This window comes from Neoarius graeffei, chromosome 3, assembly GCF_027579695.1.
Source record: "Neoarius graeffei isolate fNeoGra1 chromosome 3, fNeoGra1.pri, whole genome shotgun sequence".
In the NCBI taxonomy this organism is placed as follows: domain Eukaryota; kingdom Metazoa; phylum Chordata; class Actinopteri; order Siluriformes; family Ariidae; genus Neoarius; species Neoarius graeffei.
The window spans coordinates 95,264,100-95,282,526 of record NC_083571.1 but is presented as its reverse complement, the minus strand read 5'-3'; the positions used below and the strand labels follow the sequence as shown (position 1 = coordinate 95,282,526).

Genomic DNA, 18,427 nt, shown 5'->3' with positions numbered 1-18,427 from the left:
AGCACACACACAGCGGCTCAGTCCCGAATTACTGCTCGTGCACTTCACTCGCGCGCTCTGTGAGCTGCGCAGGGCCGGAGTGCGCACCCTCCAGAGGGCACTCGCTGTTCAGGGCGGAGTGATTTGGAGCGCAGGATGCCTGCGGAGCCGAGCGTATCCGTGTATTGGCGTTGCTGTGTGCAGGCGAATCGTGTATTGGTGTTGCTGTGTGCATGTTAATCGTTTTAAAAACGTTAATCTGATGATCCGCTGATACGGTCTAATGTAAACCCCACCATAGAGACAAACAACCATTCACACTCACATTCACACCTATGGTCAATTTAGAGCCACTAATTAGCCTAACCTGCATGTCTTTGGACTGTGGAGGAAACTGGAGCACCCGGAGGAAACCCACGCAGACACGGGGAGAACATGCAAACTCCGCACAGAAAGGCCCTCGTCAGCCACTGGGCTCGAACCCAGAACCTTCTTGCTGTGAGGCGACAATGCGAGTCACTACACCACCATGCCACTCCATTATTATTAATAATATTATTATTAATAGCATAAAAACAAGACTTCAAAGATGTTCTCTAAAGCCAAATAAGGTGATGTCAGATAAGTGTATCCTAGATGTGTCGCATCTACATCAGGCCTCGCATCTCCAAATCAACAAGCCTGTCTTAGCCCTCAGTTAGTTGCATATAAGAAGTGAGAGAAATCAGTCAATAGTGATGAGACAAAACACGCTATTGACCGCTAGAATTTCTGTTTTGGGTGAGCCAGACAGTAACCCACGAACAGGATAATTCAATTCAAACAGGCCGCTGTCATTCATTCAGGAGCTTGGGAGATTTGTGAGAAGGTGAGCTGCTAGGAACTGGTAATGACTAACATTAGACTGCTCTGTGTGAAACATAATCCATATTCAATTTCTACTTATGAGAAACACTTAAAAGATTCCACTTCTCGCTAATCACTGCTAAATCTGAGCAAACCTCTATCAACTGATACAACACCTGCGGCAATTTTCAACCTGAAACACACAACTCTCCACAGAAAGGAAGATGGGCTAATTGACAGTGTGTACAGTGAACTAAAATATGGATTGAAACTCAGCACAGCCTTGACCAGGATAAACTGGCCACTGAAGATGAATGAATGAAAATGCATCCCATAATACAAAGGAAACGAAAATACCCATCGCCTGTAGTATTTCTATAATACAAGGGAAATTACCTATCAATTAGCTAATTAATTCATATTAAAGCTATATGGCCTTTTGATTTCATAAAATCTGTTAAATTTAGTTCCCTCAGAAATTTGGTCATTGTGATATGTTTATTTTTGTAATATCTCACAAATAAAAAAAAAAAACCCAGGTCATTCTGTGGCTGGGAAGTTATTTAATTTGAAGGGATTCCTGAGCAAATAATGTGTATGAAATCGCTCGCTTTGCACAGTCAAGCAGACGGAGGAAGTCCATGTGCGCATGCGCAGGTTTACGTTCTTCTTCTTCTTTTGGGTTTTACAGCAGCTGGCATACAGTGTTGCATTACTGCCATCTACAGGTTTACCTTGACCGTGCACTGACAGTTACATCATTCTGTCGCTAAATGAACAGCTGATCACACCGAGGTGCTCGCTGATATTTATTAGTTTGGTCCTGCGTTTCCTTTCCTTCGCAACATAACGTATTTTCTTCTCGCTTTCTGTTACTGTAGTCGGTCTTTCATGTTTCATTCGTACACTCACGTCCTCCATTTTTCTCTCCTGTTTCAAATCTGTATCCCACAATGCCTTGAGCGAACAGGGAAAGCCCACCACGTGATGCATGACGTAGTATCTTGAATTGGGTCATGGTGAAGCAGGAAAAAAATAGCAGAGAATTTAGGGCCACATGGCTTTAAATTCATTAATTGTTCTATTAAAAAAATCTAATAAAATTGGAAGTCTGTGATTCGAATTCAGTAGCTTCCAGTCCACGAAACAAAAATAATCGTGTGTCAGGGAAAATTCTTTTTATGACCTAGACTTTAAAAATCTGAAAGGCAGTCTACCTTTAATTAAACACTTTATGCTGGTCATGGTAGAGGTGGATCCAGAGCATATCCTGCGAACATTAAGGATGAGGACACTGAAATAGGATGCCATGCAGGGCACCATAAACACACATTCACACGCAGGGGCAATTTAGCATAACCTTTCCACAGTGTGTACGGTTTGTTCCCAACAACCACAGAGAATTCGGAGAAGAGTCAAACTAAAAACTGAACCTCAAAGGTTAAAAGTTGGCGAGACATGTCAAAAACAATATCTCATCTCATTATCTCTAGCCGCTTTATCCTGTTCTACAGGGTCGCAGGCAAGCTGGAGCCTATCCCAGCTGACTACGGGCGAAAGGCAGGGTACACCCTGGACAAGTCGCCAGGTCATCACAGGGCTGACACATAGACACAGACAACCATTCACACTCACATTCACACCTACGGTCAATTTAGAGTCACCAGTTAACCTAACCTGCATGTCTTTGGACTGTGGGGGAAACCAGAGCACCCGGAGGAAACCCACGCGGACACGGGGAGAACATGCAAACTCCGCACAGAAAGGCCCTCGCCGGCCACGGGGCTCGAACCCGGACCTTCTTGCTGTGAGGCGACAGCGCTAACCACTACACCACCGTGCCGCCCATGTATGATGTTAGTGGGCTAAATGTGAATTAAAATTTGTAAAGGTTCTGTTGGGATGAGAGATGTGAATGTGTAGCGCATATCTAATTTACACTCACCGGCCACTTTCTTAGGAACTTGTTCTTGATTCTAAGATGCCTGTTCTTGGCTGGCAGGGGTGGAATACAATGTGGTCTTCTGCTGTTGCATGCTGAGATACTTTTCTGCTCACCATGGTTATAAAGAGTTGCTATGAGTTACTATATCCTTCCTGGCAGCTCAAGTCAATCTGGCCATTTTCCTCTGACCTCTCTTATCAACAAGGCGTTTCCTCTGACAGAACTGTTGCTCACGCAATGTTTTTTGGTTTTCGCACCATTCTGTGTAAACTCTAGAGATTGTTGTGTGTGAAAACCCCACGAGATCAGCCATTTCTAAAATACTCAAACCAGTCCATCTGGCACCAACACCCATACCACAGTGAAAGTTAGAGAGATCACAATTTTTCCCATTCTGATGCTTGAAGTGAACATTAACTGAAGCTCTTGATTTGTATCTGCATGATATTATATGGTGGTGTAGTGGTTAGCATGGTTGCCTCACAGCAAGAAGGTTCTGGGTTCGAGCCCAGTGGCTGATGGGGGGCCTTTCTGTGCGGAGTTTGCATGTTCTCCCCATGTCTGCGTGGGTTTCCTCTGCATGCTCTGGTTTCCCCCCACAGTCTAAATTCACTGTAGGTGTGAGTGTGAATGGTTGTTTGTCTCTATGTGTCAGGGGTCTAACCTGCCTCTTGCCCTTAGTCAGCTGGAATAGGCTCCAGCTTGCCTGTGACCCTGCACAGGATAAGTGGTTATGGATAATGGAGGGATGATTTTATACATTGTGCTGCTGTCAGGGCGGCACGGTGGTGTAGTGGTTAGCGCTGTCGCCTCACAGCAAGAAGGTCCGGGTTCGAGCCCCGTGGTCGTCGAGGGCCTTTCTGTGCGGAGTTTGCATGTTCTCCCCGTGTCCGCGTGGGTTTCCTCCGGGTGCTCCGGTTTCCCCCACAGTCCAAAGACATGCAGGTTAGGTTAACTGGTGACTCTAAATTGACCGTAGGTGTGAATGTGAGTGTGAATGGTTGTCTGTGTCTATGTGTCAGCCCTGTGATGACCTGGCGACTTGTCCAGGGTGTACCCCGCCTTTCGCCCGTAGTCAGCTGGGATAGGCTCCAGCTTGCCTGCGACCCTGTGGAGCAGGATAAAGCGGCTAGAGATAATGAGATGAGATGAGATGAGATGTGCTGCTGTCAAGGGACTGGCTGATTAGATAACTGCATAAAACAGCAGATGTATGGGTGTTCCTAAAAAAGTGGCCGGTGAGTGTAAGACTCACAGCAAAAATAAGCCGTTATTTTAAGACTCTTTGTAACCATACTCATTCTTCAGACTTATGTATATTAAGTAAGATTTGTAATTCTGTCTTTAACTGGTGGAAAAGACTTCCATATATTTAATACATGCTCTTCAGTTATATTAATTTGTGCATACTATTGTTGTGATTTGCACTGTGGGTACAAAATGAAAGCATATATTTTGCACTTTTTTTGAAAGAAGTGTCTCAGGTTACACATTCATTAATGTAAAACCGAAATATTGTAAAACACATGCTATTTTGCAATATGAAAGACAATCATTTGTAGAGATTGTTTTTATGCACAGAAGCCTTAAATAAATCATAGCCTATTATTAAGCCTTATTTCTAGCTTGAAAATAATTACAGGTTGACAGCAACACAAACTAACTGAGAGAACAGTTTACTGTAAATGTTCCCTGTTCATGTGAGTTTCATTCCTAGCTACTAACTGTGCTGCACATTCACAGTGAAACTCCAATCAGTCATATTTATACCCCCACTCCAAAGGAGGGGGTATACTGGTTTACCTCTGTCCATCCAGCCGTCCATATCTCCGTATTTCTGTCTGTCTGAAACACCCTTTTCCTCAGCAACCACAAATCATAGCCACTTGGTACTTGGTACCAAACTTCAGCTTGGGGTTCTGTATCGTGTATACCGTTTTCAGGTCTGTCGCATATCAACTTCATGTTTACTGACTGAATGCATTTACGAAACATATAGGCTGGATTTACAAAATTTTCGTATCAATTTTCTCAGCAACTACAAATCACAACTGCTTGATATTTGGTACAGAGCTTCAGCTTGGGGTTCTAGACCGTGTATACCGTTTTCAGGTCTGTCGCATATCGACTTCCTGTTTACCGACTGAATGTATTTACTAAACATATAGGGTGGATTTTGACGCGATTTCAAGAAGCAAAATGCTATTTCAAAATGACAGTTTACCAGGATGCTATTTGAAATCCCTGGGGAGAGACACTGCTCTTTACTTACTTGTTTCAGGGTTAATTATTTGTTGAAGTCAACATTCATAATAAGTGCCCTATTCCTTCAATTGCTTGCATTCTGATATAAGCGAGAGCAGGGGGCATACGCAAGTGAGCAGTACCTCACAGTTAATCTTGTTATCTCTCATATTCTGTGCACTTCAGGGGAAGCCGTGGCCTGATGGTTAGAGAAGCAGCTTTGGGCCCAAAATGTTGCTGGTTCAATTCCTTGGACCAACAGGCATAGCTGAAGTGCCCTTGAGCAAGGCACCTCACCCCCAACTGCTCTGGGTATGTTGTATGTCACTCTGGATAAGAGCATCTGCTAAACGCTTGTAATGGAACTTTATATGTATGAGGATTTGCAGATATATCTGCTTATAGATTTATATTTCTCTCTAGAAGCTCCTACTCTCTCTATAAACTCATGACTACATACATGAACTGCTCATAATTTTGCTCATATTTTCTCATTAGACCATGATAGCTAACCTTGACCTGATAAACATAATTTGTGGGCGTTTTCTTATCCTCGTCTCAGCTTCAGGAACTCCGGAACTAGCCTATACATCATTCAGATAGGAAACTCCTATAAGAATCATCTAACATTTTGGAAGTCATTGTGAGTTCATGTTTTGTTATGTATTTTATTTTAACCTTTATTTAGCCAGGTTAGTCTCTTGAGATTTAAAATATCTTTTGCAAGAGAGACCTGGCCAAGAAAGAATCGGAAATTCCTGTTACAGACAATGACTCGTATAAAACACGTAATTAACAAAACAAACAAACAAACAAACAAACAAACAAAAAACAAAACAACCCCACCAAAACACATGTATGCATGCAAACTGAAAAGATGCAGATATAACTAAATCATGCAATAATCAAAAAGCACAGTGACAGTCCCCAGTTCTGATAAATTCCAGATCTTTAACCATAGCTTTAAATTCATCTAAAAGTTATAAACTCCTTTAAAGCTAGACTGCCTTTCAGATTTTAAGTGTAGGTCAGAAAAAGAATTTTCCCTGACACACAATTATTTTTGTTTAGTGGACCGAAAGCTGCTGAATTTGAATCACAGACTTCCAATTTAATTAGTTATTTTTAAATAGAACAATTAATGAATTTAGAGCCACGTTGCCCTAAATTCTCCGCTATTTTTTTCCTGCTTCACCATGACCCGATTCGAGCTACTACGTCATGCATCATGTGGTGGGCTTTCCCTGGTCGTGCAAGGCATTGTGGGATACAAATTTGAAACAGGAGAGAAAAATGGAGGACACGAGTATGCAAATGAAACGTGAAAGACCGACTACAGTAATGGAAAGCGAGAAGAAAAGACGTTATGTTGCAAAGGAAAGGAAACGCAGGACCAAACTAATAAATATCAGCGGTCAGCGAGCACCTCGGTGTGATCAGCTGTTCATTTAGCGACAGAATGATGTAATCGTCAATGCACGGTCAAGGTAAACCTGTAGATGGCAGTAATGCAACACTGTGGATGCCAGCTGCTGTAAAACCCAGAAGTTGTTGTTGATGATGATGATGAAGAGGAAGAAAGAAGGTAAACCTGCACATGCGCACACCGGACTTCCTCTGTCTGCTTGACTGTGCAAAGAGAGTGATTTCAAGCACATTATTTGCGAGAGAATCCCCTCAACTTAAATAACTTCCCAGCTACAGAATGGCCTGATATTTTGTGAGATATTACAGAAATAAACACATCACAATAACCAAATTTCAGAGGGAGCTAAATTTCACTGATTTTATGAAATCGAAAGGCCGTCTAGCTTTAATCTAAAACAATTTTGGAGATCATTCCAAGAAGCAGGAACAGATAATTTAAAGGTCTTTATCCTGAACTCGGCGGCACGGTGGTGTAGTGGTTAGCGCTGTCGCCTCACAGCAAGAAGGTCCTGGGTTCAAGCCCCGGGGCCGGCGAGGGCCTTTCTGTGTGGAGTTTGCATGTTCTCCCCGTGTCCGTGTGGGTTTCCTCCGGGTGCTCCGGTTTCCCCCACAGTCCAAAGACATGCAGGTTAGGTTAACTGGTGACTCTAAATTGACCGTAGGTGTGAATGGTTGTCTGTGTCTATGTGTCAGCCCTGTGATGACCTGGTGACTTGTCCAGGGTGTACCCCGCCTTTTGCCCGTAGTCAGCTGGGATAGGCTCCAGCTTGCCTGCGACCCTGTAGAAGGATAAAGCGGCTAGAGAGATAATGAGATCCTGAACTCTATACGAACCTTTGGCTCAATTCTTCTTCTTCTGGTTGCTCCCGATTAGCGATTAGGGGTCGCCACAGAGGATATTTCGTCTCCATTGCTCCCTGTCTTCCGCATTCTTCTCTACCACACCTGCCACTTTCATGTCCTCTCTCACCACATCCATGTATCTCCTCTTTGGCCTTCCTCGTTTTCGTGTGCCTGGCAGCTCCATCCTCAACATTCTCCTTCCAACATGCTCTGCATCTCTTCTCAGGATGTGCCCATACCATCTCAGTCTCATCTGCTGTCCCTCTGATGTGCTCGTTCCTTATCCTGTCCAACCTTGTCACTCCCATCGCAAACCTTAACATCCTCAACTCTGCCACCTCCAACTTTGCCTCCTGTCTCTTCGTTAAGGGTACGGTCTCCAATCCATACATCACAGCTGGTCTCACTACTGTCTTATACATCTTACCTTTCACTTTTGCTGGGACTTTCCTATCACAAACGACTCCCAAAATCCTTCTCCAACTGCTCCGCCCTGCCTGCACTCTCTTTCTCACCTCACTATCGCAGCCCCCATTTTCCTGCACAGTTGACCCCAGGTACTTGAATTCACCAACTTTCTTTACGTCTACTCCTTGCATCTTCACTCCACTCTCATCCCCATTCTCATTGATGCACATGTATTCTGTTTTGCTGCTGCTCACCTTCATTTCTCTTCGTTCCAATGCATCCCTCCATCTCTCCAAACCCAGCTCAACCTCCTTTCTACTTTCACCACATATCACAATATCATCCGCAAACATCATGTTCCATGGTGACTCTTGCCTCACTTCGTCCGTCAAGCTATCCATCACTATGGCAAACAAGAAAGGACTCACAGCAGATCCTTGATGGAGTCCCACCTTCACCTTGAACCATTCAGTCGTTCCAACTGCACACCTCACTGCTGTTTCACTGTTCTCATACATGTCTTGCACCACTCTGATATACTTCTCATTCACTCCACACTTTTTCATACAATACCATAACTCATCTCTCGGCACTCTATCGTATGCCTTCTTCAGGTCTACAAACACACGATGTAGCTTTCTCTGGCCTTCCCTATACTTCTCCATTAACATTCTTAAAGCAAAAATTGCATCCGACGTGCTCTTCCTTGGCATAAACCCGTACTGCCGTTCACAGATTGCTACCTCTCTTCTCAATCTCGCCTCCAATACCCTTTCCCATAACTTCATGGTGTGGCTCATCAATTTTATCCCCCTGTAATTACTGCAGCTCTGTACATCTCCCTTATATATATTATATATAGTATACTGGGATTAGCACACTCTCCATTCATTCGGCATTTTCTCATTCTCTAGGCTCTTATTAAACAAACAAACAAACAAACAAACAAACAAACAAACAAACAAACTCGTTAGGAACTTCACAGCCGTCTCACCCAAACATCTCTAAGCCTCAATCGGGGTACCATCTGGTCCGACTGCTTTCCCAGTCTTCATTCTTTTCATGGCTGCCCTCACCTCATCCTTACTAACCAACTCTGCTTCCTGATTTGCTGTCTTCAACAAATCTGACCTTTTCTCTCTTGGATTCTCCTCATTTAATAAATCCTCAAAGTACTCTTTCCACCTTCTTAATACACTCTCTTTGTCAACACATTTCCATTTCCATCTTTCATCACTCTTACCTGCTGTACATCCCTCGCTTCCCTGTTTCTCTGCCTAGCTAGTCTGTACAGGTCTTTCTCTCCTTCTTTGGTCTCCAGTCTTTCGTACAACTCCTGGTATGCATCTGCTTTTGGCTTCGCTACCGCTCTTTTTGCCTTCTGTCTCGTCTCTCTGTATAACCGCCTGCTTTCCTCATCTCTCTGATCATCCCAATTCTTCTTTGCTAGCCTCTTCTCTTTTATCATTTCCTGCACTTCTTTGTTCCACCACCATGTCTCCTTGTCTTCCTTCCTCCTTCTCAATGATCACCCTAGCACCTTCCTTGCAGCCTCTCTTACTAGTATAACAGTAGTATCCTAATCTTCTGGCAGACTTCCATTACCAATCAATGCTCGTCTCATTTCTTCCCTAAACTCCTTCGGATGTCCAACCGCTTTTAAATTTCCACCACTTGGCTCAATTAATGAAATACAGTGCTCAGCGTAAATGAGTCCACCCCCTTTGAAAAGTAACATTTTAAACAATATCTTAATGAACACAAACAATTTCCAAAATGTTGACAAGACAAAGTTTAATATAACATCTGTTTAACTTATAACAGGAAAGTAAGGTTAATAATATAACTTAGATTACACATTTTTCAGTTTTACTCAAATTAGGGTGGTGTAAAAATGAGTACACCCCACAACAAAAACTACTACATCTAGTACTTTGTATGGCCTCCATGATTTTTAATGACAGCACCAAGTCTTCTAGGCATGGAATGAACAAGTTGGCGACATTTTGCAACATCAATCTTTTTCCATTCTTCAACAATGACCTCTTTTAGTGACTGGATGATGGATGGAGAGTGATGCTGAACTTGTCTCTTCAGAATTCCCCAAAGAAAATTTCTTTACACCACAAAGGTGAAGGCTACAAGATGATCAGGAAAGCTTTACTTATCAATCAGAATACTGTAGCAAAAGTGGTACAAAAATTTAAGAAAGATGGAACTGCAACCATCTCACAGAGACATCCAGGTCATCCACGTTAGTTAACACCTCGACAGGAGCGTCTTCTGATGCGAAGGGTTGAAGAAAATCAGCATGCAAGTTCACTGCAGTTATCTAAAGAAATAGAAAGCCAAACTGGGGTGACTATTTCCTGTGACACAATACGACGTACACTGCAGAGGAATGGCATGCATGGATGCCGTCCACGAAAGAAGCCTCTCCTAAAGCCCAGGCACAAAAAAGCCCACCTAGAGTTTGCCAGGGCCCATGCTGACAAAGATGAAGACTACTGGCACTCTATACTCTGGAGTGATGAGACCAAGATAAATGTTTTTGGAACTGATGGCTTCAAAACTGTATGGTGTCGCAAAGGTGAGGAATACAAAGAAAAATGCATGGTGCCTACAGTGAAACATGGTGGTGGCAGTGTCCTTATGTGGGGCTGCATGAGTGCTGCTGGTGTCGGGGAGCTGCATTTCATTGATGGCATCATGAATTCACAGATGTATTGCTCTATACTGAAAGAGAAGATGCTACCATCACTCCGTGCCCTTGGTCATCGTGCACTTTTCCAACATGACTAAACACACATCTAAGGCCACTGTTGGATTTCTGAAGAAGAACAGGGTGAAAGTGATTCAGTGGCCAAGTATGTCTCCTGATCTGAACCCAATCGAACACCTATGGGGAATTCTGAAGAGACAAGTTGAGCATCACTCTCCATCCAGCATCCAGTCACTAAAAGAGGTCATTGTTGAAGAATGGAAAAAGATTGATGTTGCAAAATGTCGCCAACTTGTTCATTCCATGCCTAGAAGACTTGGTGCTGTCATTAAAAATCATGGAGGCCATACAAAGTACTAGATGTAGTAGTTTTTGTTGTGGGGTGTACTCATTTCTGCACCACCCTAATTTGAGTAAAACTGAAAAATGTGTAATCTAAGTTATGTTATTAGCCTTACTTTCCTGTTATAAGTTAAACAGATGTTATATTAAACTTTGTCTTGTCAACATTTTGGAAATTCTTTGTGTTCATTGAGATATTGTTTAAAATGTTACTTTTCAAAGGGGGTGCACTCATTTACGCTGAGCACTGTATAATTACTGTTACTTTGAGGAATAATGTGCATACACAGGTAAGAAGGGAGCTGCCCTAATATGGTTTTACAAATGAAAATGTTCCAATGAGTCAATCTGCAGCTCACTGGGCTAGGCCAACCAACTTTCTTCTAAAGAGTGCAATGATGACTAATGAACTTAGAATTTGTGATAAATCTTCGTGCTTCATGGTAAACTGTATCATGCAACTGCAATGAAGAGGCAGCGGCAATCATATATACTATGTCTCTATAATCTAATGTTATTTACTTAGCTTAACGATATCAATGGCTTGTTTACACTGTAAAAAATGTCCGTAGAATTAACAGTGAATTTATGTAAAATCATGACATAAAAAAAAAACTGTAAATACAAAAACAATGAAGCAGTGTGTAATTTACATCAATATACTGTAAAACTCCTCACCAAATACCACTGTTAATTTAACAGTAAGAATATGTTGATCATTTTTTTTTTGTAGAATTTACAAATTGTTGTAGTTTAAACACAGACAAACTGTAATACTAAAACAGAATGTGATAGTTAAAATTACATCATTGCCCTGTTAAAAAAAATAAAAACATGCACACCGTCGTGGCTCAGTCAACTAAGGCGTCATGCCATGAATCCGGTGACCCGGGTTCGATTCTGACCTGAGGTCATTTCCAGATCCCTCCCCGTCTCTCTCTCCAGCTCATTTCCTGTCTCTGCACTGTCCTATCCAATAAAGGTAAAAAAATTCTAAAAAAATATATATCTGTCTAGTAGATCATTGCTTGTAACCATCATTTTGAATCATTGTTTATTGTACAATGAATATCCGTAAAATTAACAGTTATGTACTGATTATTGTACATTGAATACCTATAAAATTGAACATTTTCAAACTGTTGTTTTTACAAGTGTTGATATACCTTACCGTAAAGCCATATAAACTGTCACTGTATTTTTTACGGTGAAAAAATGGCAACCACAGCTGCCAGTTTTTCACTGTAAATTTGACAAGATTTTTTTTTACAGTGTATGTATACTACTTTAATGGAATTTCTCAATTCCTGAGTAACCAAACTGTGCCGAGTTTCCCAAAAGCATCGTAGCACAAAGATCATCGTTAAATGGTAGAGCGAGCAGCACAATGAACACTCGCTCTCCAAGTTAAGATGTTCTTAGCATTAAGAGGCTTTTGGGAAACCCACCACTGATTAGTCTGCTTGTTTTTGTCCATTAATGGGGAGAGTGGGGAGACTTGGGACAAGTTTTCAGCTTTTGTAGATTGTGCGAAATTCTTTGCAGGTAGCATCACATTCATATTGCATTAGACCATTTACTATACCCTCTTACCACAACATTAGTTTCTCAGCTTGGCACATATACTGGCCTTCAGGCTTCACTTTTTCTGTCATTATTTTTTACAAGAAGACATGAGACACTGAAGGGAGACATGGGACATTATGTTGGGAGACTTGGGACATAGCGGGGAGACATGGAACACAAATAAAATACCTAGGCCTACCCGTTTTTTTATTTATTTTCAAAACTTGTAATGTATGAACTGTATGAACACAATGCTGGTACAGCGATAGAAGAATGTCAGTTTACCCAAAACCTGACTAGACAAAACAGTTCCATTCTCAAGAATGAATGAAATCAGCTTGATCCTCATGCAGGTACACGCCCACATTTTTAACGAACATTTTAGAAAATTATATATTTGTAAACCACAAGAAAAAAACCTGTAACATGAACTGTCCCAACTCTCCTCATCTGGCCATTTTGGGGAAAAAAAAATTCTTAAGTGTTTTTCCCCCAGAATTTAATTTTAATAAATAATGTTATATATGGGAACTCTAGACTACAGACTTTAATTCCTAACAAATCCACAATTCACCAGCACACATTACACCATAGAATAGAAGTGGACCGAAGTAGAAAATGCAAAGTTTTGTTTGTCAAAAATATCGAACTGCACAGATCTTACTGTAGTGTCCAGCTTCATGGCTCCAAAGGAAGTAGGTTACTCTCAGGGGAAACATCTAACTTCTGATGGAATCTAAAACCTGATTGGTTGAAATTAATTTATGAGAATACAAACTGTCCCAAGTCTCTCCATCCCAACTCTCCCCTAGCAGTTATTGAAATCCCTAAAAGTAGTATCGATAACAAACTACATGCACCAGTTTGAGTTTGTACCAGTAATAATTCTCAGTGTATCAAGTACTGATCTATATGCAGTACTAAAAAACAAAACAAAAAACCCCACAAACAAAACCCCACCTATCAAATCGTTTCAGTTTTCGTGAATCTAAGTCCATGAAATGTCATTGAAGGTTACATTACAAACCAGAAATATCTTTACCTTCGCCTTTTTAGCCAAACAAAATAAGTACGCTCCATTACAGGTACTGTCCTTAAAACAGCTAATAGTAAAATACTATTTCAGTGATCATAACTAACCTGGATGGAATTGTTGTGAATTTAATTCAGCACTGAAATCTATCATGAACCCAAGGTAAGTTATTGCCTAATCTGTGAGAAAAAGAAATTAAAGAACCCATGTGGAGAGAAGCAATTTCTTGTATTAAAAGCCAGGAAAGGACAAATCAATCATCCAAGGTCATATTAGACAGAGCCATGCAGTCAGGACCATGATGTAAGCATAAAGTGATACCGTTAAATGTTAGACTCAGTAACTAGAGCTCCAAACAAAACACAGATGAGAGTGATTTCTTTAACTGAACGTGCTCCACTTTAGTAACACCAGTGTTCCTGTTTTCCACACTTCCAGGAGTTATCTGTGCTTTTTGGCACTAAGGAAAGCACAGACATAGCAACACAGGCTTTATAAACAGACATCTACATTTTTATCTGGAGATTCAGTTACAAAGTCTGATGTTGTTTTAGGCACAAATATTACTTGTCTTAAAGAAGCACTAACACCCAGGACAGAGGAGATAGCAGTGGAAAGAAAGAAGAAGCAATGTTATAAAGTCATGACTGGACATGATTACCCTTCAGGCAATGTGGAAAAACTAGCACCAGTTAGTCAGCTTCAGCATGAGATTTTAAAAGCAGTCTGCAAGATCTCTTCCCATATTTTATTTAGATCATAAATCTGACTTTCGGTTTTGTTGTGGTATTTTGAAACAATTTATTACCAGCCCCAAATAGCCCCCAAAATGGAGAGAATGCACCTAATTGAAAGCTTAAAACGTTCACAATTAGAAAATAACCAATATCAGGTCTGTGATGACCTGGCGACTTGTCCAGGGTGTACCCCGCCTTTCGCCTGTAGTCAGCTGGGATAGGCTCCAGCTTGCCTGCGACCCTGTAGAACAGGATAAAGCGGCTAGAGATAATGAGATGAGATAATGAGATGAGAATATCAGGTTTCAAAAATGAACTGAACGTGTTCAGTAATTTACTAAAACAAGCAAACAAACAAGCTTATTCTTTTGAATAAAAAATACTTAGATGGCCCTCAGGTATCATCATATTCTAGGACAGGATCACTTATTATTGCTCATTGATCAAAAAGTCATTATTTATTACTTCCTGAGCCTGTGAGCGAAAAGATGCAAACAAGGCATGATATTTCACTTCCATGGAGGTTAGATTTCCATGAGCCTCTCCGAACAAGAAAAAATTTTTTAAAAAAAATCAATCGGCAAAGCTCACAACACAGAACAACAGAGAAGCAGAAGGTGAAATGTTTTTGCGAAAAGAATGGCCTTTATTTCCTTTGAACAACCCAAGATATGGAAGTTGTTAGCATCCACAACAACCACAACATTAAAGCTAATTGCATTAAGCTTCCTGAACATCGGGAATCAGATCTTGTTCCAAGTATTCATATCAAGCTTCTACTGGCCTGAAACAGTGGACTGATATTTGATTGAATATTATTTGAGTTGAAGCACAGTGACACAGATCTTCCAAGTAATCATAGTGCACATTATCTCACAGCATGCCGCCGTTATGCCGGTGATGTTTTCATGTGTTGCTAACAGAAGCTTGCATACAGTCTGCTCCATTACGAAGAAGATATTGGTACTGGATCAGTTTTGGATATCAGCTGAGAGCTGCCGGGTTTAACATTGGTATTGTTTTAAAAAGGGAACAAATGGGATTGCTGCATTCCTGCATGAATTTGATACTTTTAATATCAACCACATGCTTTATATATATGATCCAGTGACTTAAGAGGCTGGATTTTTCCTCGCAACCAACAAAAGAACACAGGACTAGAGAAACACACACACAGAGTCCCTGTTTTAATCTTGAATATACAAGTTATACATATATACAGGAATACAAGTTGTATACACATATAAAAGTTAGGCCTGTTCCAATTTAGAAGAACACTGCACCTATTCCCTTCCAGGATAAGAGGCCTATCTTAAATGTTAGGTCTCAACCAATGTTTTTGTCTGAATGAATGCACTGATGCCACATCTGCCGAGTAACTATTTACTACACGATCTCCATCCATAGTTCTGCACTATATATTTGTGGACACCTGACTATCACACTCATATATATACTCGACGAACATCTCATTCTAGATCTAGTCCCTTTTGCTGTTATAATAACCTCCAGTCTTCTGTGAAGGCTTTCTAATAAATTTTGAGGCGTTGCTGTGGGGATTTGTGATCATCCGTGAGATCAGGCACTGATATTGGGTGCAGTCTGTGTTTCAGTTCATCCCAAAGGTGTTCAGTGAAGTTAAGGTCAGGGCTCTGTGCAGGACACTCAAGTTCTTCCACTCCAACCTTGGCACACCGTGTCTTAATGGGGCTTGCTTTGTGCACAGGGGCATTGTCATGCTGGAACATGTTGCTTAATTTCGGTAATCCTACAGCATTCAAAGACAGCTGTGTGCTTCCAGCTTTGTGGCAACAGTTCCAGGAAGAACCACATATGGATGTGATGGTCCGGTTTCGATTATACAGTGTCTCAGAACATAAAGTTAGGCGATTCACAGTGCAGACGACAATATTACTGGGTAAGGGGCAATTCCATGTAAATGTCAACCTCACCATGCAAAAATAAAGCAACATGTAATACATCAAAACCACTCCCAGAGATCTCACCTAGGCCTGTATTTTACAGATGTGAATAAGTTGAACCAATTTGTAACCAACCTAATATGTCACTGTCAGTCTTTTTCTTATAATGTAAAACCCAAGCTAAAATCAACTTTGATCATGTACAATTCTATATTATTGCCACAAGCCACAGAAATGTATGCTAAAATCCACAAAACAGCAAAACAATAGCCATCCTAAATATTATTTAAGAACTTTGATAGTTTTAGCTGATATTTAGAGAGTTTTTCAAAGGGTTATGGTGGTTAAATTGCTGATTTTCTAAACATACGCCATGTCTATTTCAGACGCGTCACATCCGTAACGGAATTTCGTCACATCCATAACGCTGACTTTTCCTTCCAAAACTCTGCATGAAATACAAAATATTTTAAACAAAGATTTTTTTAATATTCACCTTGGACCCCTCTATCAAATGGATATCTCCATTTCGACATTAGGTTTACAATTTCACAGAGTTTGATAAAAATGTACAGTCACCCAAGAAAAGTGATACTTTGTCTGTCACATCCATAACGCATCTTTTATTGGCGTTTTCTGGCATGCCCTAGATGTACTATGGGAATTGTTCTTGTTCTATCACTTCTCCAGTATGGTACAGCCTTAAAATATGCAACACCTGTTTAAATACTGGGAGACAATAAAACATGCACTGGGTCATTTGTTGCCATTTTGAGTTCAAGTGTCACGTCCGTAACGCTGGAATTGCTCTAAATGTTAGTTCAGTACAGCTACTAAAATAATATAGGCAATACTTCGTTAGCCATAGGAGCAAGTTCCACGTGACAGAACACGCCAAAATATAATTTCTGGATAATCAGATCGCAGGTTCATTGCGTTATTGAAAGCATCCTGTGTGAGGGAGAAAGTTAGGATGTGAAGCAGCTGTTATTCTCCAGCTACCTCATGAGGATTTTTACAAAAACAAGCTCTGAGGAGGTGAGGAAGGAGAATGAGCCTGAACAAACGCTGCGCACGAGGTACAACGCGTCAAATTCAGTAAAACTGCACAGAATTAACGTTACCTGTAGATGCAGTTTCCATGGTAACGGGGTGAGGCGTACGGTGGGAGTGGTGGTCCTCGCGCTCTGCGTCCTCAAAGCGGCCCGTCTTCCCGAACAGCTCCATGTTCTCCAGATCATCTCCGGACCACCCGCCCTCTGATCCTGGTTCGTCGCTCGGCTTCACCGACATGCCTGTGCGATGCGCCTCAGACACCCCGATTCTGTTTGTTTGTTTGTTTGTTTGTTTGTTGAATGAGGTGTGCAGAGCAGCCGGTAAACACACAGAGGACAAAATGACAAAGCAGCGCGCGAGCGTTGTGGCTGAGCTCTTCCTCACGCGCCGATGAAAATGGCTCGTGCGGTTCAATGGTTGGACGATGACGTCATCGTGTCTGAGGCTTAGGACGGGCGCGGACTGAGGATGAAAACACTGTTAACTGTTTACTGTGAGGACACTGCGAATACTATTTCATCTCCATTGTACTCAAATTAAACTACATCACTACCTTATTCCATACAGAGATTCACGAGACAGAGGGCAGATTACTGAGATTAACAAACTGGTGTATATATATACACCCAGACAATTTTGTGTTTTCCATGAAAAGTCACACTTTTATTTCCCACCATAAGTTGTAAAATGAATAGAAAATATAGTCGACATTTTTCTGGCCATTTTGAGCATTTAATCGACCCCACAAATGTGATGCTCCAGAAACTCAATCTGCTCAAAGGAAGGTCAGTTTTATAGCTTCTCTAAAGAGCTCAACTGTTTTCAGCTGTGCTAACATGATTGTACAAGGGTTTTCTAATCATCCATTAGCCTTCTGAGGCAATGAGCAAACACATTGTACCATTAGAACACTGGAGTGAGAGTTGCTGGAAATGGGCCTCTATACACCTATGGAGATATTGCACCAAAAACCAGACATTTGCAGCTAGAATAGTCATTTACCACATTAGCAATGTATAGAGTGCATTTCTGATTAGTTTAAAGTGATCTTCATTGAAAAGAACAGCGCATTTCTTTCAAAAATTAGGACATTTTAAAGTGACCCCAAACTTTTGAATGGTAGTGTGTGTGTGTATATATATATATATATATATATATATATATATATATATATATATATGGGCTGCACGGTGGTGTAGTGGTTAGCGCTGTCGCCTCACAGCAAGAAGGTCCGGGTTCGAGCCCCGGGGCCGGCGAGGGCCTTTCTGTGCGGAGTTTGCATGTTCTCCCCGTGTCCGTGTGGGTTTCCTCCAGGTGCTCCGGTTTCCCCCACAGTCCAAAGACATGCAGGTTAGG

The 18,427-nt window shown here is 41.3% G+C and overlaps 1 protein-coding gene across 2 annotated transcripts in view; it reads right to left on the bottom strand.

Moving 5' to 3' along the window:
- rtn1b (reticulon 1b) overlaps positions 1-17,491 on the bottom strand; it is a 147,020-nt gene extending 129,529 nt beyond the window's left edge. For both annotated transcript variants that reach the window (XM_060917686.1, XM_060917687.1), the window contains exon 1: positions 17,140-17,491. In XM_060917686.1, the coding sequence (XP_060773669.1) occupies positions 17,140-17,308 (169 nt within the window). In that variant the 5' untranslated portion in view covers positions 17,309-17,491. The remainder of the gene's footprint in view (positions 1-17,139) is intronic.
- Between the last annotated feature and the right edge of the window lie 936 nt (positions 17,492-18,427).